This window comes from Oncorhynchus gorbuscha, linkage group LG19, assembly GCF_021184085.1.
Source record: "Oncorhynchus gorbuscha isolate QuinsamMale2020 ecotype Even-year linkage group LG19, OgorEven_v1.0, whole genome shotgun sequence".
NCBI classification, from domain to species: Eukaryota; Metazoa; Chordata; class Actinopteri; order Salmoniformes; family Salmonidae; genus Oncorhynchus; species Oncorhynchus gorbuscha.
The window spans coordinates 23,835,381-23,855,751 of record NC_060191.1 but is presented as its reverse complement, the minus strand read 5'-3'; the positions used below and the strand labels follow the sequence as shown (position 1 = coordinate 23,855,751).

The 20,371-nt window shown below is 41.6% G+C and overlaps 1 protein-coding gene across 2 annotated transcripts in view; it reads right to left on the bottom strand.

Moving 5' to 3' along the window:
- LOC124005398 (mannosyl-oligosaccharide 1,2-alpha-mannosidase IA) overlaps positions 1-20,371 on the bottom strand; it is a 237,971-nt gene that overhangs the window by 58,118 nt on the left and 159,482 nt on the right. For both annotated transcript variants that reach the window (XM_046314620.1, XM_046314621.1), the window contains exon 4: positions 15,310-15,390. In XM_046314620.1, the coding sequence (XP_046170576.1) occupies positions 15,310-15,390 (81 nt within the window). The remainder of the gene's footprint in view (positions 1-15,309; positions 15,391-20,371) is intronic.

Sequence of the window (20,371 nt, the reverse complement as noted above, 5' to 3'; positions counted from 1 at the left end):
TGTGAGAGAGAGAGAGAGAGAGAGAGAGAGAGAGAGAGAGAGAGAGAGAGAGAGAGAGAGAGAGAGAGAGAGAGAGAGAGAGAGAGAGAGAGAGAGAGAGAGAGAGAGAGAGAGAGAGAGAGAGAGAGAGAGAGAGAGAGAGAGAGAGAGAGAGAGAGAGAGAGAGAGAGAGAGAGAGAGAGAGAGAGAGAGAGAGAGAGAGAGAGAGAGAGAGAGAGAGAGAGAGAGAGAGAGAGAGAGAGTTTAGAGAGACCTGGCATCTTAATCTCCTCAGTCACAAATCAAGCACACACTCCCCACTTCGGAGAAAGCCTTTTCCCTGGAAGACATATATCACCAGCCAAAGCGACCGGGATCAATACCATACACTGTTTAAAGCTGTGGCCTTTGACCGGCAAAGACTGTTATATACTGTGGCCTATAAAAATACACTTTACAATCCCTTTTCTTAATTATGAAAACTAAGGGGCCGTACTTTGAACAGGGTTTATTGTTGTAGTAAAACTGTACAGTGCTGTAAATTTGTTTCTATTCAGAATATACAGGGTAGCCTACAGAATATACAGGGTAGCCTACAGAATATACAGGGTAGCCTACAGAATATACATGGTAGTCTACAGAATATACAGGGTAGCCTACAGAATATACAGGGTAGCCAGAATATACAGGGTAGCCTACAGAATATACAGGGTAGCCTACAGAATATACAGGGTAGCCTACAGAATATACATGGTAGTCTACAGAATATACAGGGTAGCCTACAGAATATACAGGGTAGCCTACAGAATATACAGGGTAGCCTACAGAATATACAGGGAAGCCTACAGAATATACATGGTAGCCTAAAGAATATACAGGGTAGCCTACAGAATTTACAGGGTAGCCTACAGAATTTACAGGGTAGCCTACAGAATGTACAGGGTAGCCTACAGAATGTACAGGGTAGCCTACAGAATGTACAGGGTAGCCTACAGAATGTACAGGGTAGCCTACAGGCTATAGATGCTATATTTTCCATTGCGTGAGTTTTCTTTCTACTCTCACTCAAACACTTGTTAAAGTTGCACTGAACATGAAAAATAGATTCACTTTCTATTCCAGCTCACCATCATTTGCTGTAAAGTTTAAAACGGACTTCTCTGAACAATTCTTCCTCTTGAGATTTGTTCCCCTCTCTTCATTAAACACTTGAATGTATTTTAATTGGAGGGAATACATGAGCAGCCTGGAGGACAGAGGCTAGGCTCACTGACAAAAAGAGTGGATGATTTGTAGTTGGCCCAAAAACTACTGCTCCTCTGGAAAAAGGGGAGGTGACTGGTCAATCCAGGTGTGGACTCACTACTAGCCAGTAGCTCACTTCAGCTTGAAGGCCTGTGTGCGCTCAGCTCAAAAAGTGATAAAGATAGTGGCCGTGTCCAAATACCCATACTTGCGTCCTAAATAGTAGGCCATTTGATTGTGCGATAAAAAAATGTGTATTTTGTATTTCTGTTTTCTCGTTGAAAAGTTTTTTTTTTTTTTGTTCTCTTGGCCTTCGTCAGAGCTTTTAAACTCAATACGAAACCATATATTCATTTCTGAATGTGTCTACACCGGGGACTCGGGATGTATCTGCATTTTTGATTTACATGCTAATCAGGCCTTCTGATTTGAACATAGCCTATGGCTTGTTTTAGGATCAAGCGTTGGCAGACATTCTGATCTCGTTCCCGATGATCAGTGTTTTAGTTTACTATGTTGCTGACTAGCGGTTATGAATCTGCGATTCACCCGACTGTCCACGTTCCTCTGTGCAATAGCTTTTTGATTTGAACATTTCAAAAGCTCTGGTGTGTGTAGTAGGCTATTTGATCGACATGATACATGCTACAGCACTTTGGTTTCACGAATAAATATGTTCAAAAGGAACCAAATCATCTGCTTCTGTCTTTGGTCCTTTTTGACTTATTAATAGGATAGATGCTATATGGCTACGGTATAGGTGGAATGTGATGCCTATAACCAGCCTGAGTAGGCATAACTCCATTCCTAATCTTTTCAGAGTATAGAGAAATGAATCCAATTGGGAACTAGTTACTGTCGGGCTGGTTAATAATGCAATGCAAATGCGATGCTACCATGTTGCGGCCGCGGCATACTGCGGCGATGAGAACATAGCATGCAGTTTAAGTATGTAGTATGCTAGTAAGGGTATTCGGACATGGCCACTGTGTGCTCGTGTGTGTGTGTGTGTGTGTGTGTGTGTGTGTGTGTGTGTGTGTGTGTGTGTGTGTGTGTGTGTGTGTGTGTGTGTGTGTGTGTGTGTGTGTGTGTGTGTGTGTGTGTGTGTGTGTGTGTGTGCGTGTGCGTGTGCGTGTGCGTGTGCGTGTGCGTGTGCGTGCGCGTGCATGTGCGTGTGTGTGTGCGTGTGTTGGGACTATTAAACTAATGATGCTTTGAAAATGGGATGCCAGGCTGTTATGTGGGCTAGGCAGAGTCAGAAGAAAAGAAACTAGAGGCCTGGATTCCTCAAAGCCCCGCATCATTAAAGGCGGCCTAATGATCTGAAAGATTCCATTTTGTTTGCTGGCATCAATGTTGTGACTTGTAAAAACAAGGAACCAGGATTCATCAGACTCTCTCCTCAATAGGGGTTGGGTTGGGGTTAATTTGGGCATGGGTCAAAGCCTGGGTTGTATTCAGTAGGATACACTGTAGCAAGAAGCGGCATAACATCTTGCAACGGAAAACTAAAATGTGTTTTTTATTGGGCAATGTCAGGAAGTCCCTCCCTGATCCAGTCCGTCTTCCTCCATTTGGTGCTTAATGAATACACCCCACCCCTGTTAAATCCCACTGTCCTTAAACCCCGAGCAGTGCAAAAGCTTTTGAGACCACTAAGAAATGCAAAAAATACTAATTGAAAGAGAGAAAAAAGGTTGTCCCAAAAATAAAGAGAATGGAGGCAAATAAATGATAGGGGCTGTTAAATATAAAAAGGGAAATGAGAAAGAGAAAAGGCCCAAGGTTCTTCTTTGTTAGAATTCTCTTTCTTCTCACATCAAATTGACCAATTACATTCTCAGCATCAATGGCAGCTCAACTTCTTTTATGCTCTTCACTAACAATGTGTCAGTATTGATGATTGACAGAATTATTCTGGAATGTAGAAGTGGAACAGAAAGAGGTTTATAGTATAAATCTGAGCTATTAATCTACACAAGATTTAGCATACATAAAATGCATGCTGTAGTAATATATGGGAACATAAAATACATAATGCATTAAGTAGTGATGCTACTACACACTTGGTCCAATGCTTTCTCCCTATATAATGATGTAGCTCGTAAGAAGTCCCACAAATAGGATTACATGTTTATACATATACACACAGTAGAAGGAAGGTCTGGAACAGTGGAATCGAGAGTTTTCTCCTACTACTAAGCCCACAGCCCAGATAAAGAGCACAGCAGGTTACAGTGTCACTATGATGATCCACCTTGATCTGCAGGAGATTAAATGTCTTTTTAGACTTTTAAGGTGCTGAGCGAAAAAAAGACACGCATGCACAGAATTTGTACATGTACACACACACACACACACACACACAAACACAGGCACAAACGCACACACACGCACACACACACACGCCATCCTCCACTGTTAGAGTCTTTGTAACCCGAGAATTGTGAATTAGAGGGCTTTGTCTAAATGGATTGGGATTTACAAAGGCATGTGGCGAGAGGCAGAGCAGAGCGGCAGGATTCATTGATTACATTGGCAAGAGTCGGAGATCTCGCTCTCTTTTTTGGGGGGAGGGTCAATACCGTAGTAAATATGGGTTGACACAGTGGAGTTTTATTCCCCCATCGGATCCGCTAACTCTCTGAGTCAAGGACATTAACATGCCAGTTTAAATTCTGAGGAAAAACACAAACGTTTATAGATACTGTGTGAACGTGCGGATGGAATCAGGTCAGTGCTCATCAAAATCAAATACAGCCGAGATGAAATGATGATTTATGTCTGACCTCTCCAGCCATCTGACACATAAATTGTAGTCTAGCAGTTGCTATGTTGCCATGGACACTGCTTGCTACAATCACCCACAAGTCATGGCTGGTGACGATATCTCTGTACTAGGGGGTGGCAGGGTAGCCTAGTGGGTTAGAGTGTTGGGCCAGTAACCAAAAGGTTTCTAAATCGAATCCCTGAGCTGACAAGGTAAAAATCTGTCGTTCTGCCCCTGAACAAGGCAGTTAACCCACTGTTCCTAGGCCGTCATTGTAAATAATAATTTGTTCTTAACTGACTTTCCTAGTTAAATAAAAAAGGTTAAATAAAAAGTACAAATAAATGTTTTAAAAAAGATAGCCATGATTGTACTAGACTGTATGACAGAAACATTATCATACAGTATACGACCCTCCCAACACACTACATTATCCAAACAGTCATGTCACTGCATAATGATATATCTTTCAAGCTAACATAAACATAACATAAAGCTGTATGATTAGCATTGTACATTTTGGGGAATATTCAGAGGTGGAAACTTTCCGTGGGAATTAACGGGAATATATTGGAATTAACGGGCGTATATGGGAATCAATGGAAATATATGCAAATTAATAATACTACTATTTAAATGTAGATGTTTTTGCATTGGATATATTTACCATATCATATGGAGACAGAAACATAAACCTTTTACCTCATAACTAGACAATTGCAATGATTAAATCCTTCCAACAGAAAAAATAATAATTGTTGCGAATTTAACTTTAATTAAATGAGTTGACTCTTCACATGGGATGATTTCACTGAACAACAAAAGAAAGGGAATATTGAATGATCCCCAATGATCCATCGCATCACCCAAAAACGTTATCAACATACATCTGTAAAATGATAGTCTAGAAAAAATATTTGGTTGTCTTCCTCTCATGTTTTCTCCAGGCTTCCATTTCTTCTCCTACATCTGCAAGCAGAGTCTGAACATCAGACAGGATGGCATTGTCTCCCTAAACCTGTGCAATGGCTACTGCTATAGGTTTCAGGAGTTTCAAGCTGCTTACCACTTTCTCCCAAAATATATCATCCAGGAGGATCCTGTTGATGGGGATGTCCATATCGGCAGACTGTGATATGGCCATTTCTAGGAGAGACTCCTTCCCCTCCAGGAGACTGTCAAACATGATGACAACACCACCCCAACAGGTGTTGCTGGGCAGCTTCAATGTGGTGCTCTTATTCTTCTCACTTTGCTTGGTGAGGTAGATTGCTGCTATAACTTGATGACCCTTCACATACCTAACCTGTTCCTTGGCTCTCTTGTAGAGTGCATCCATTGTTTTCAGTGCCATGGTGTCCTTGAGGAGCAGATTCAATGCAGCACAGCCAATGGGTGTGATGTGAGGGTAGTACTCCTCCACTTTAGACCAAGCCGCCTTCGTGTTCGCAGCATTGTCTTTCACCAGCGCAAATACCTTCTGTGGTCCAAGGTCATTAATGACTGCCATAAGCTCATCTGCAATGTAGAGACCAGTGTGTCTGTGTCCCTTGTGTCTGTGCTCTTGTAGAATACTAGTTTAGGGGTGGTGGTGATGTAGTTAATTGTTCCATTCCCACAAACATTCAACCACCCATCAGAGATGATTGCAATACAGTCTGCTTTCGCTATGATTTGCTTGACCTTCACTTGAACTCTGTTGAACTCTGCATCCTGCAAATGAGTAGATAAAACATGTCTGGTTGGAGGGGTGTATGCTGGGCGAAGAACATTCATAAATCTCTTCCAATACACATTGCCTGTGAGCATCAGAGGTGAACCAGTTGCATACACAGCTCGGGCAAAACATTCATCAGCATTTCTCTGACGCCGTTCCTCCATTGGGTCAAAAAACCTTCTGATTCGAGGAGGACCATGAGCTGTTGAGTTTATGAGGTTATGAGTTTATGACCCTTTCCAGCCCTAGGTTTGATTGAGGTCAAAACTCTCACTCTATCCTCAGCTCACATGAGTGTGTATCCTTCGCTCTCACCCCAGGTCTGAGTAGACAGATCCCTGTATCCACATTCTGATGGATAGAAGGAGGACTCCTTGTACCACAGTGGTTGATATAAATTAAATTCCCTCCACCAATTTTCCCTGAAGAAAAATCCCCTGGAGGATATCTATATCTCTCACACTCACACTCACACACACACTCACACAGGTCAGCTCCAGGAAGGTGATATATGTTCTATGGAGTGGATGGTTGGATGGGCAGAGTGAAGACGAATAGCAGTGGGTGTAAGACAGATACCGTGGAGAGGGTAAAACCGGAGGGAGGGAAAACGAGAGAGAGCATGGCTGAGAGTGAGAGAGAGAGCGAAACGGCAGTCTGTGAGGCGAGAAACCGAATTCAACACGGAGGAATTCTCAGCTCTGTGGTGATGGTGTGCGTCTTCGGCGTGGTGCAGCATGGTGTGTTCAGCGTGGAAGCAAAAGTAGGTCACCCAAATAAAACACATTCTAAATAAGGCTTTAGCTACTGATGAATTTCATCCCCCACACTTTCTGAAATTGTGGTAATTCATTGACACTCACAGGACTGGAGGCTGGGGGACCTATTCTCCTGTGACACCACTGACGTGGAGCTCCGACTGGCACGGGAGGAAACTGACACTAGGTCAGTGAACCAGGAGAGGTGGAGAAGACTCTTAAGCAGCACCTGTCTACTTCAGGGGTATTTGAATGCTCTTTCCCCTCTGTCCTCTCACTCTCTCCCTTTCCATCTCTCTCTCTCTCGGTCTCCCTCTCGCTCTCTCTTTCCATCTCTTTCTCTCTGTATAACATCTCTCTCTCCCACACACCCTCTCTCTCCTGAACAAATGAATGTACTTCCCTCCACACTGCCTCTCATGGCTGCCAATGCCTCTCCTTCTGCCTGCCTGTCTGTCCTCCACTCTGCCCACTGCAATTTTCACACAAGGTTGACTGAACCCAAAATGGTTCTACTTCGAACCAAAAGGGTTCTACCTCAAACCAAAAGGGTTCTACCTGGAACCAAAAGGGTTCTACCTGGAACCAAAAGGGTTCTACCTGGAACCAAAAGGGTTCTACCTCGAACCAAAAGGGTTCTACCTGGAACCAAAAAAGGGTACTTCAAAGGTTTCTCCTATGGCGACAGCCGAAGGATCTTTTAAGGTTGTAGATAGCACCTTTTTCCCCCGTAAGAGTGTACATCAGTATACTAACAGAACAACCTGAGTGAAACAAGAGCTTGAAGAACACAGCATAAACCATAAAACAACGATTCAGCATTGCGGTTAGAGCACTGACCAGAGAGATCCCTTTATGCAAGGTACTTAACCTGGGGGCAGTGGTCAAACTGTAAGCCAAGGACCCCCATGGGTCTCTATCTACGCCAGCAACAGACCCAATTATACCACCAGCATTATGAATGGGCAGGTGTTACTCTGGCCTAATCTAAGCACTTCTCATCTTAATCCCACACGGAGTCATCATTTACCATCGGGTGCTGCTGAATGTCCTCCAGTGAAACTGGTTCTGCTGTCCCATAATATGTACACGCCAGGGTTTCCGTTAGGAAAATGTGGCAGCGGAGACTTGACCGGCAGCATTTTAATGTACTGGACATATAAGAAATGTACTGGACATATAAGAAATGTACTGGACATATAAGAAATGTACTGGACATATAAGAAATGTACTGGACATATAAGAAATGTACTGGACATATAAGAAATGTACTGGACATATAAGAAATGTACTGGACATATGAGAAATGTACTGGACATATGAGAAATGTACTGGACATATAAGAAATGTACTGGTCATATAAGAAATGTACTGGACATATAAGAAATGTACTGGACATTACATTACATTTAAGTCATTTAGCCGACGCTCTTATCCAGAGCGACTGGACATATAAGAAATGTACTGGACATATGAGAAATGTACTGGACATATGAGAAATGTACTGGACCCATATGCAATGGTTGAATAACCTGATTAGGATGTCCACCCGCGGTTCTCAGAACGACGGAAATGTGGTAATTCATCTCAACAGAACATGCAACTGGGATGCAACGACGCGCGCCATTCTTACCGAATTCCCACGAGCAATTTGAGGATGTTAGAATAGATGGGTGGAACACCAAAATGATATAGGCTAATTCGCTTACTCCTATCTATACAGAAATCAATCAAATCATTCAACATAGGCTAGTACACCAGAAAGCAGGATTCGGCCACAGAGGATCATTAGCCTCTGTGGGTTGTTTTTAAATGGCATAGCCTACAGTTGTAAAGGGCCTGGAATTTGGGAAGAGTGCGCGGCAAATACCACATAGACAATTGTTGAGTTGAGACTGTCAGCTAAAGGCAGAGAGACACCGCCAGGCATATCTCAATATTTAAAAAATACAATTGTGGCGGAGAACATTGGCCATATCCACGGTGAGCGTGCATATTGACTGTCTTTATCATTAGGGCAGTGACAATGTTTTGGTTTTTTTTGGAGGGGGGGGGGGTTCTCCTCCAGGTTAGATGGACGTCATATTGTATTTGTGTCTCCGCTGTTCGTAGGCCTAACTTATGGATATTCTTATTGATCTTTTTGTCAGTGTGAGGAGAGTTGGCTACCCTGTCATTTGTGTCATATTCAAAAGATTCTACAAATGTCTCCAGTCATAAAAAGTGGAGGAGAAGTGCATGGAATGTGTTTACAAAAGGCCAACATTTTCCTGTGCAAAGAAAGGAGAAGAAATATAGGCAATCTGACATAGCCTCGGCCTACTCTAAGCCACTACGCGCTGCCTTGAATAGTCTTTTTTTGACAACAGCGATTGAGTTATATTATTAAAAAGCAATAAGGCACATGCAACAGATCAGAATGTTAATTGAGCATAAAATGTTGAGAAACATCTTTCTTCAAATTATAAGTGGAGCAATGCCGCGATGCGCAAATGTTCCTTCCATAATGCAATTAGCAGGAAAAGCACCATTGTGAGCGGTTTCATGTGACAGAGATGAAAATATCCGTTAGGAAAAAAAGGGAAGGATCTAAACATTCAACAAGTAACATGGGTTGCTAATGTGATTAGGATTGTGCATTTGGCTGCTGGACAATGAAAAGAAAGTTGATTTGAAAACCAATATAACACGAGAGCAGACGACTACTGGTTTCTATAGCATATGGAGGTCTTTATAAAATAAGTGAGTTAGTTTAGGTTAGTTGGATTTTAACTAGGCTACTTGGAAGCAAGGTAAGATATGCCTCATAATATCTAGTAAAATGTTCCCTTTTCAAACAATGAAGTATATGTTTTCAAAATGCATACTGCCTCCAGCTCATTACAAAGTGGTGTGCGACGTGCTGAACCCTGCCTAGCTGCCTATGCACTTAAATGGTGAATGGGAAGCGCACTTCACTTACCAGTTGATAAATAAAAATAGTAGCTCTTTTTAATCGTGGCCATTGTTTTTATTTTTTTTTCATATATTTTTTTTTACACGCAATCGCCTTTAGAATTGTTGTGCAATGATTATGTTTATTAAAGCACGTCTTTAACTCCAGTAGCAACAAACAGCTGTTTGAGCTGCATCAGCATCTCTCGTGCTACAGTACATCGACTTATTTCAATCAATGAATATGCTAAATATGCCAGCGCCAATTTGACTTATCGGCTTTTCATTTTGGCTATTACCAGCTAACGGAAACCCTGGCGCGCGCGCACGCACACACACACACACACACACACACACACACACACACACACACACACACACACACACACACACACACACACACACACACACACACACACACACACACACTGTTAACTGTCTAAAGTGATTTACGTTCCCTGCTAACTCAAGAATGGTTCCAGGAAAAGGTGGCTTCTCAATTTGCCTCTCTCATCATGTGTGGAGGGTAAAACAGGAGAAGAGGGGTGGCGGTAGGAGACGGAGACGATAAATCTCGCTCCAGCAGACCCATTGTCGTGGGCCGGGCAGTGTGGAATGGGATGGTACACCGTAACCCAGTAGCACTACACCACCTCAAACGAAGAATGAGAGGGAAAACACACTTCTGTACTTCACTCAACTGTATGATGTGGTAACTGCCAAAATAAAGGAAACATTTGAGTTAATGAGGGATACAAAGTAAATTGAACGCAGGTACGTACACACAGGTGTGTTTCCTGAGTTAATACGTGTCATCATGTATAAAAAAATGTCTCAACACAATTGAATACTTATGAGAGATTGGAGTGGCGCCTGAGAGACAGTGCTTTGCACCACCATCAACAAAACACCAAAGTATAGAATTTCTTGTGGAAGAACGGTGTCGCATCCCTCCAATAAAGTTCTGGGTACTTGTAGAATCTATGCCAAGGTGCACTGAGAAGCTGTTCTGGCTCATGATGACCTAAAACCCGATATGTTGGTGTTTCCTGGTCAGTGCAGTTTATGATGAGGGAGGACAAAAACATTTGTATGAGCATGGCCTTATTTATATTAGGACAGGTAACCTGGTGGTTAGAGCGTTGGACTAGTAACCGAAAGGTTGCAAGATCGAAATCCACCGATTTGACAAAGTAAAAATCTGTCGATCTGCCCCTGAACAAGGCAGTTAACCCACTGTTCCTAGGCTGTCATTGAATATAAGAATTGGTTCTTAATTGACATGCCTCTCTAGGTAAAATTAAAATAAAATAAAAAAGATGACAGCATATTAGATGACTGTCATTCATATTCCATTCACCCAGTTCAATGTAACAGCGATAGGTTTAGGATATTACATGATACTCAAATTTTCCTTCTACTGTCAGGGATTTCCTCCTCTTCGTCAGAGGAGGAGTAAGGATCGGACCAAAGCGCAGCGTGGTAAGTGTTCATGATGATTTTTAATTCAAACTCAGAACACTAAACCGAAAATAACAACGTGAATATACAAAACCGAAACAGTACCGTGTGGCCAAAACACTCACACGGAAACAAACACCCACAAACCAAAAGTGAAACCCAGGCTACCTAAGTATGATTCTCAATCAGAGACAACTAACAACACCTGCCTCTGATTGAGAACCATACTAGGCCGAACACAAAAACCAACATAGAAAAACAAACATAGACTGCCCACCCTAACTCACTGACTCCCTGACCATACTACAACAAAGAATAAAATAACAGAACTATGGTCAGAACGTGACATATACCCATCATGACGTTGCTACAACCTGGCCTATGAACAAAAGTTTACAACGTTCGCACACAAAAGGCAGAGAGAAAACTTTGAAGTGACAGACAGTGACAAATGGACAGACAGTGACACATTCAATATCGCCTTGCTCCCTCTTGCCTGCATCTAACTCATATAGGGTGTAATCATTAGTCCAACAATTGCAAACAAGAGTTTCTATTGGGAAAATGCAGATATGTTTATCCCATTTTGTTCCTTTTAAGATAATTTTTCAACAGAATCGGCGGAATGAATACACCCCTGATCACACGTAAACACAGTTCACTTTCATAAAAGCCAGATTGTATTCCTTTTCTCATCTATGGGCTCTCCAACGCTCAACTTTTCCCTTTGTCACTTGTGGATGTCAATTCAAAACACATCAGCTGTATGTGACCAGGCGAAAAAACCTTTCCAAACCAAACCATATCATAACAGCTACACGCAGCTTACATCGTTGTCACCATATTAGCTAAAGTAATGTCCTAGTCAACATAGCTAATAGAGCTAATATGTTAGTAAACACGCTACAATCATGCAGTGACGTTACAGTGTACAGTCAGTAAGCAGTTACACCGGCGGGCCCCGGTGGCAATAAATTAATAAAACCAAAAGCTTACCTTCACTTGGAAGAGATCCAGTGTTGTGTTGGATAGTCATAGCCAGCTAGCTAACATATCATCCTTCTGTTTGAGCAGGGTGTTTGAGTAGGCTAAACTCGCTAACTGCATTTGCTAGCTAAGTAAGTGAAACTGAAAATATTCTCCTTCATTTTGGAAGAAATTAATTTGTTAAAAACTGTTCAACTATTGTCTTTCTCTCTTTTTGAGTCAACTACTCACCACATTTTATGCACTGCAGTGCTAGCTAGCTGTATCATATGCTTTCAGTACTAGATTCATTCTCTGATTGATTGGGTGGACAACATGACAATTCCTGCTGCAAGAGCTCTGATAGGTTGAAGGACGTCCTCTGGAAGTTATCATAATTACTGTGTAAGTCTATGGAAGGGGGTGAGAACCATAAACCTCCTAGGTTTTGTATTGAAGTTATTGTACCCAGAGGAGGATGGACACTAGCATCCTCTGGCTACACCATTGTGCTATACTATGCTACTGTAGACCTTCATTACAAAATAGTATGTTTTAATCAATTATTTGGTGATGTGATTATATTTAATAGTTATCTAAAGAGGATCACTTTTTAATTGTAAAAAACATAATCTGAAAATCACTGAGAATGGTCCGCCCCTTCCTCCTCTGAGGAGCCTCCACTGATTGGCAGTTACCCTGTACAGTATGTCCTAATTGGTACTTACAGCACCGAGAAATGTCACGGAAAACAAACACAAATGCCAGTGTGAACCCCATTGCAGCTTTAGGAGTGACAGACTATGAAAAGGGATGTAAGGGCTGCCTATAGCAATTTTACTCATCTGATTGCATTTGCATTTCACAAGAATAATTTAAAGTGCATTTCACAATGTCTAATCAGATTCTATCCTCCTCTACTCCAAACATGAGAGAGAAATGAGGGAAGTTATGAGGAAAGCTTCCTAGGCAAATAATTTGTTTACCAACTTCTGATTAATATGAACATTTCCACTGTATGCTCTTTGAAAGAGCAATTTACTATAAGAAGTATAACCATTAATAATTGCAATGGGTATAAACAATGATGACAGTTGTGTGTGAATGAATTGAAGCTCAAGCAACAGGCATCCACATCAAAAATCTAAACTGAGCTTAGTGCTATGTGGGCTGTATGGTGATATAATGTGACAATATTGAATTTACACACTGTTCTTTTCCACATACACTACTGGTCAAACGTTTTAGAACACCTACTCATTCAAGGGTTTCTTTTCATTTGTACTATTTTCTGCAATGTAGAATAATAGTGAAGACATCAAAACTATGAAATAGCACATATGGAATCATGTAGTAATCAAAAAAGTTTTAAACAAATCAAAATGTATTTGAGATTCTTCAAAAGCCACCTTTTGCCTTGATGACAGCTTCGCACACTCTTGGCATTCTCTCAACCAGCATCACCTGAAATGTTTTTCCAACAGTCTTGAAGGAGTTTCCACATGTGCTGAGCACTTGTTGGCTGCTTTTCCTTCACTTTGCGGTCCGACTCATCCAAAACTATCTTATTTTGTTTGAGGGGATTGTGGAGGCCAGGTCATCTGATGCAGTACTCTACTTCTTGGTCAAATAGCCCTTACACAGCCTGGAGGTGTGTTGGGTCATTGTCCAGTTGAAAAGCGAATGATAGTCCCACTAAGCCCAAACCAAATGGGATGGTGTCTCGCTGCAGAATGATGTGGTAGATATGCTGGTTAAGTGCTCCATGAATTCTAAATAAATCACATACATTGTCACCAGCAAAGCACCCCCACACCATAACACCTCCTCCATGCTTTACGTTGGGAAATACACCGTATCTCACAAAGACACGGTAGTTGGAACCAACAATCTCCAATTTGGACTCCAGACCAAAGGACACATTTCCACCGGTCTAATGTCAATTGCCTGTGTTTCTTGGCCCAAGCAAGTCTCTTTTTCTTATTGGATTCCTTTTGTAGTGGTTTCTTTGCAGCAATTCGACCATGAAGGCCTGATTCACACAGTCTTCTCTGAACAGTTGATGTAGACAAGTGTCTGTTACTTGAACTCTGTGAAGCATTTATTTGGGCTGCAATTTCTGAGGTGCCGTTAACTCTTATGAACGTATCCTCCGCAGCAGAGGTAGCTCTGGGTCTTCCATTCCTGTGGCGGTCCTCATGAGAGCCAGTTTCATCATAGCCCTTGATGTTTTTTGCGACTGCACTTGAAGAAATCTTCAAAGTTCTTGAAATGTTCCATATTGACTGACCTTCATATCTTAAAGTAATGATACACTGTCGTTTCTCTTTGCTTATTTGAGCTGTTCTTGCCATAATATGGACTTGGTCTTTTACCAAATAGGGCTATCTTCTGTATACCCCCCTACCTTGTCACAACACAAATGATTGGCTCAAACGCATTAAGAAAGAAAGAAATTCCACAAACAAACTTTTAACAAGGTACACCGGTTTATTGAAATTCATTCCAGATAACTACCTCAAGAAGCTGGTTGAGAGAATGCCAAGAGTGTGCAAAGCTGTCATCAAGGCAAAGAGTGGCTATTTGAAGAATCTCAAATATAAAATACACTTGGATTTGTTTAACACTTTTTTTGCTTACTACATGATTCCATATGTGTTATTTCATAGTGTTGATGACTTCACTATTATTCTACAATGTAGAAAATAGTTTTTTTTTTAAATAAGAAAAACCCTTGAATGAGTAGGTGTTCTAAAACTTTTGACCTGTAGTGTATATTCATATTTCACAAATATTCTGCAGTAGAGAAATGTTGTGCTTTCTCTCCCTGACTCACTCAGCCTCCAAATCAATGTCCATTAAGCCGACTCAAGCGCTCCTATGTCATTGGACTTGTTTGCCATTAATTTGGCGTCAGCATGGATTGCCTCACTTCATCTGAACAGCCTAGAGCATCATGTCATGTACCATGCTTGGGCAGATGTGATCTTATATAGCACGCTTGACCTCCACTCTGTTCATAGTACATTGGTCATAGATTGGTAATGCAGAGGGTCACATGTGGGTCAGTGCAGATGTGTGCTTGTGCTGTATGTCGGTGACAGTAATGTGGTCATACCGGGAAAAGGGCATGTGGGAGTTATGTGAGCTGAGAAATGGTTTACACACTGACTATGTGATGAGATGTCCCGTTTCTCTGTGTGTGTGTGTGTGTGTGTGTGTGTGTGTGTGTGTGTGTGTGTGTGTGTGTGTGTGTGTGTGTGTGTGTGTGTGTGTGTGTGTGTGTGTGTGTGTGTGTGTGTGTGTGTGTGTGTGTGTGTGTGTGTGTGTGTGTGTGTGTGTGTGTGTGTGTTTTATGACTTTGCAACACTTTTCCACACAACTCCTTCATCGTTCAAAATGCAGGGCCAAATCTCAATAAAGGAAGAGACCGGTTCTTCCTGAAATCGAGGGGTATAATAGACATTGATGAATCTTACCTCCTCTCCTGTCAGGTAGTACGCAGAGAGCAGCCCACCGACGTAACGGATATTCACCTCGAAGAGAGAAGCCTCGCCGTTCTGTAAGAGAGAGATCACGCTGCATCAGAGGTGGAATGCTCCATTCAGGACACAGCCCAATCTCATAAATGATTAGTCAAAATAACTCATATTTCTTATCAACAGTCGCATGGCAACACCAACCAATCAGTCGTGTGATGATTTAGCGGTTAAAAACATCATCAATAATGAATCATGAATAAACCTACATTTTTTTAATTGATCAATAATAATGAACGAGAATTTGATGTTTGCGCTCCCGAGCCATAGAAGTACGTCAGAAATCCATTTGTGAAGATCTCTTCACAGTGATAAAAGTGATACACGTGAATGGCCAACGTGTTGCCCATTGAAACAGTGGAGTTGTGCATACTGTTATACAGTAGCAGTTAGCTAGATAGTAGGCTTGTCCCATCTTAGAACTAGTATTGTTTCCCACCAACAGCCCTATAAGACTCCATTTATATACGTTAAATAAAGTCTCTAGAAGGGAACATTTCAATAAAGCCAGGGGAGAGAGTCAAAGGCGTGCGATAATGTTCGCTGCATTTTACTCACTCATATGTCTAATGTTTAGAATCGATTCTCCTCTGGCAGCCTCAGAAAATACACACCGTCTAGTTCACTGATGACTTTCCACTCCTAACTCTTTTTCGCGTTTTCTCATCACGTTTGCGGCCTTTCCAATTCCCTTTGTTGTGAGTTCCAGGATTTGAAAGTGGCGAAACGGTGCTAGGCTTTACTTTTCCATCTCCCGTTATGTCTGCTTCGACACAACTATCAGGATGGTGCAACTGGGTTAAGATTAAGCTGTCAGAATATACCATCTCAGAGTGCAATTAGTGCTCTGTCAAATCTATTATTATAGCTCCTGGAGCGATTTGCTGTTCGCCAAAGTCAGACCGAGTTTATCAGTGTACTGCTCCATGTGTTATGGGAATGAAGTTAAGAGGTGTTAAGGACTAACACGTGTCCGTGAATGAGATGCAGGTATGTCACCATAATTACAGACACTCATTGTCACCCAAGGTTGAGGTGACGATGGTGCTTATTGACTTGGAGACCCTTCAAGAAGGAAATTGCTATCTCAAGAAGCCACGATAAGGAAACTGTAATTGGGTGGCGCTGGAGAGGTTAATTACATCCAATCTAGAACCAGAGTAAAGATGCGGAGCGACTCTATCGTTTTCCGACCATACATTTGTACACACTGTATGAGAAACTCACAAAGTAAAGTCATGTACTTAAAAAAAAAGTTTTCAAGAGATTGAGTGCTACAGTTTGACATTCTTCACAGCTGTTAAATTCCAGCCTTGCACGATGTCATTATTAGGTAATGACTGCTGGGCTAATGTGCGACTGAGAAGTTGGCCACGTCTCTTTCAAGACAGTTTAACCACTGACATTCTGTAAGACAAACTGCCAATCCTCTGCCACGGTGACCCAGAGGAGTCGTCTTGCCAACCCGTAGATGAGTGGCCGTTCTATAATGGACCTAAAATGGTGGTGATTAGGGACCGACTTTTAATTTGTCACCAGTGATGTTGGCACTTTGGCAAGGACAGCCATAAAGTACAATGAGGGGACCGTAATGGTGACTACGGTTCAACTGATCTGACTCATGCTACCAAACACAAGCCTTGTAAATCACTCTTCAAACGTCTCATAACAGTTCATTGAGTATGAGTGGTTTATTCCAGAGGCTTCGATGCTGATTGGGTCCATATTGATAACGAATTTATATTATATAAGCGTTTCAAAAACATTTAATTAAAATACATTGTTGTGCTTAATTTGCCATTTGTTCTGCCAGATGTTTTCAAGTCATTTATTTCCCAATATAACATTGTTCATTTGCATCACAGGGAATTATTAGGTCTTGCATCTACGCCCAAGACCACACACGTTGAGGCTCCGCTGCAAACAAAGCAGATCGCCTTGGGAAAGCTCAACGCGAAATCCACTGTAACCACTTCACCTGAAAAACAACGTGATTAAATCTCAGCATCACACCCCATACAGTATTATCATGGGTGAAACAATAAACAACGAATAAATCCAAAGTCTCCCCAGAAGGCTTTTTCACGCGAATAAATAAAAAAGCAATGTGTGCACATTTAATTGCTCCACTTTTCCAGTGCTATGCAGAGTGGAAAATAAAATCAGGTGAAGGAAGGAAGGAATAAAGGCGAGCCTGTTGTTTTTCATTCCCTGCCTCTCTCGCCTGACTCTGCTCAGCAGTGCGTCTAATTAGACGACAACACAGGGCTGTCAGAGTTAACACGCCAGCTCTAACTGCCTCCGTTACTGCCACCCAGAAGAAAACCTTTCTGCGTATGATCCCTCTCTCTATTGTAAGAGCACCACCACCTCCAGTAATATTCATACTGTATAGAAGGAGTTGCACTACTCAAATAAATGATTAGTCTGGGATAGGGCTGTGTCATTGCATTTTGTCAGCCGGTTATTGTCATGCAAAAGCAGACCGGTTTCACCGTAATTGATCGTTAATGAACATAAACACCTTTGTAATATCTACATTTTAAAAAGTCTAATAAGTCAATTGAAGATACACCCTCACAGTAAATCCATGATTTATTTTAGGCAGGTCTAAAGAAACATTATGATATGAAGAAAATGTATTTCAGAAGAACAGAATATGAGTTGGCCTACTGTATGTTAGCTGGCCATGTGCCATGCCATAGACTGTAGGCTTGTTCATTTAGTAGACAAGATACGCTTAGAAGTCCAGTGCCATTCTTTTGTATGATTTAATACCAAGAAGAATAGAATTGAACTTAGTTGAATAAAACAGAAAGGATATGTTTCCCCATTCCAAAGTGAGTACGCATTTTGAAGAGGCTATGTTGAGCGTAACAGTGATTATTTGAAACAGGACCTACGGGATATGCTAGATTTAGAGTTATTTGGCAACTTTTCTTGTGAATGATGCAAACCTTAAAATGCCTTAGAAGTCAAAAGATATACGGGATGCATGACGCGACTATAAGGCTACTCACGATTTGACATCGTCTCAGGCTGCACACACCGTTTTCCCATGAAGTGATCATATTTTCACCCATCGCACTATTCTCAATTTAACATTGTCTTTACTAATATGTCGAATTAGTTTAGATGTAGAATGGCCCATTATCAAATAGGCAGGAACAGGGGCAAGGTTTTAAAAAATACATGTCGCCCGTATTCACTCGAATAGCGAATGGAGGCCACTTTCCTGCAGTTCGTTTCACTCACGTTGGGCAGGCTACTCTGGTTATTTCTCGGTGTGACAGGTGATAATCAGCACAAACTCTGTATGCCATGAGCTCTCCAACCCTGTTGCTGCAGCTACCCAGTGCTTAATCTGGGAAACCAAGTGAAATCTGTTCGGGAACATTGATAGTAACATGCTCCACCGCAAAACAAATTTCATGAAACTGTTGACAACCACCCTCTCTGCACCTGGAGACAGGAATGAAGGAGAGAGGAGATGGAAACGCACAGTGGTGAGATATCCTGTAGCTAAAGGTAATGTGTCAGCCTATTCATATAAAACATGCCCTATTACTTGGCTATTCAAAATCAAATACACATTTGTAGGCTAACTCTGGATTTGCTTAATTTAGGGTAGACCAATTATATACTAAATATATCGTTTTTAAAAAAAACGTTTATCTTCTAAGCGTAATATGGTTAGGCTATATATTGTATAACGGAAAAATCATTATTTTAATTCCATTTAATTCCATAATTCCATTCCGTTTGGGTTTGGGCTCATAATAGGCCTGTGTGTATGTATAATCTATAATATGCATAATTGTGTTTTGAATTCATCATCACCTTAGAAAGCACTGTGCGTTTTGTTGTGTTAGGCTTTGAAACAACATCCACAACGACCATTTTTTCCACTCAGTTTCAACCTGTTGTTGAACTTCTTTCTTCAAATTGATTATCACAGTGAGGTGAGTTTTAAGAGCACGTTACTGTTTTGATGATGTGATTTTCGATTGCATTTACGTCAAAGTGGTTAGAGGGACAATAGAGCCCCGAATACCAGGCCATTAGGACCCGAATGGTCGTTAGCGACTTGGGTACTACCAACGCATGCCCAGTGTGCATAACAGGAGATTACCATGCCTTAGCGGTCACATAGGAGTTTACTGTGGTCATGACTGCCGGTGTAAAACGCTCACTGCAACAGCCCTAGTCTTGGAGATGGTCTTATATGGGCAGGTCTGACTCTTTGCCCCTCACTGCACATTCCGGAGGGCAATTTGATTATTTCATAAAGCAGCTGACCAATAACGAAGCTACACAACAGAACATGTAATCCAATGTGGATTTAGGGGCTGTGTGTGTGTTGTAAATGCTACCAGATTGGCATCCAAAAATGGTGCTATATATATATATATATATATATATATCCCACAGCTGTGCCAACGCGCCTGAAAGGAGGTTATGAAAAAAGTTAGTCTAGTGAATCAAATTATCTATGGGGGGGGGGAGTACATTGCTGTTGTGCCTTGTTAATGTTCTGCTTCAGTGTACAGTGTACAATGTTGTCTTTGTTTGATGCTTGCTTTTCGGTTGGTGAGCATTCAACAAAGCATGGCACTGGTTTTGATCACTCTCTCTGCCAAGATTAGACTGGGACATAAGCCTGATTGGCACATCCCACTGTGCTTTCAGTGTGCAAGAGGGGCAAATGAGACTGTTATTGAGGCCTGCAATGGACTGCTCAGGCACAAATATAACATTAATGGTATGATTTAATCCTAATCCGGGGCTATCAGAGCCATTTGGGTACACAACACACTGCACGTCCAGACTCTAGGATTCAAACCTGTGGCAAAATCTGCACTCGGAAACCAAGGAAATAGATTAGAGTTTCGTGGGAAGCTGAACAGATAAGCCAGCATTTAAATAGAAGGAGTAGATCACGCCTAAATCAAAGTTGGTGTTAAACCAACAGAGCTGTGATTTAACTCAACTTCACTAATTA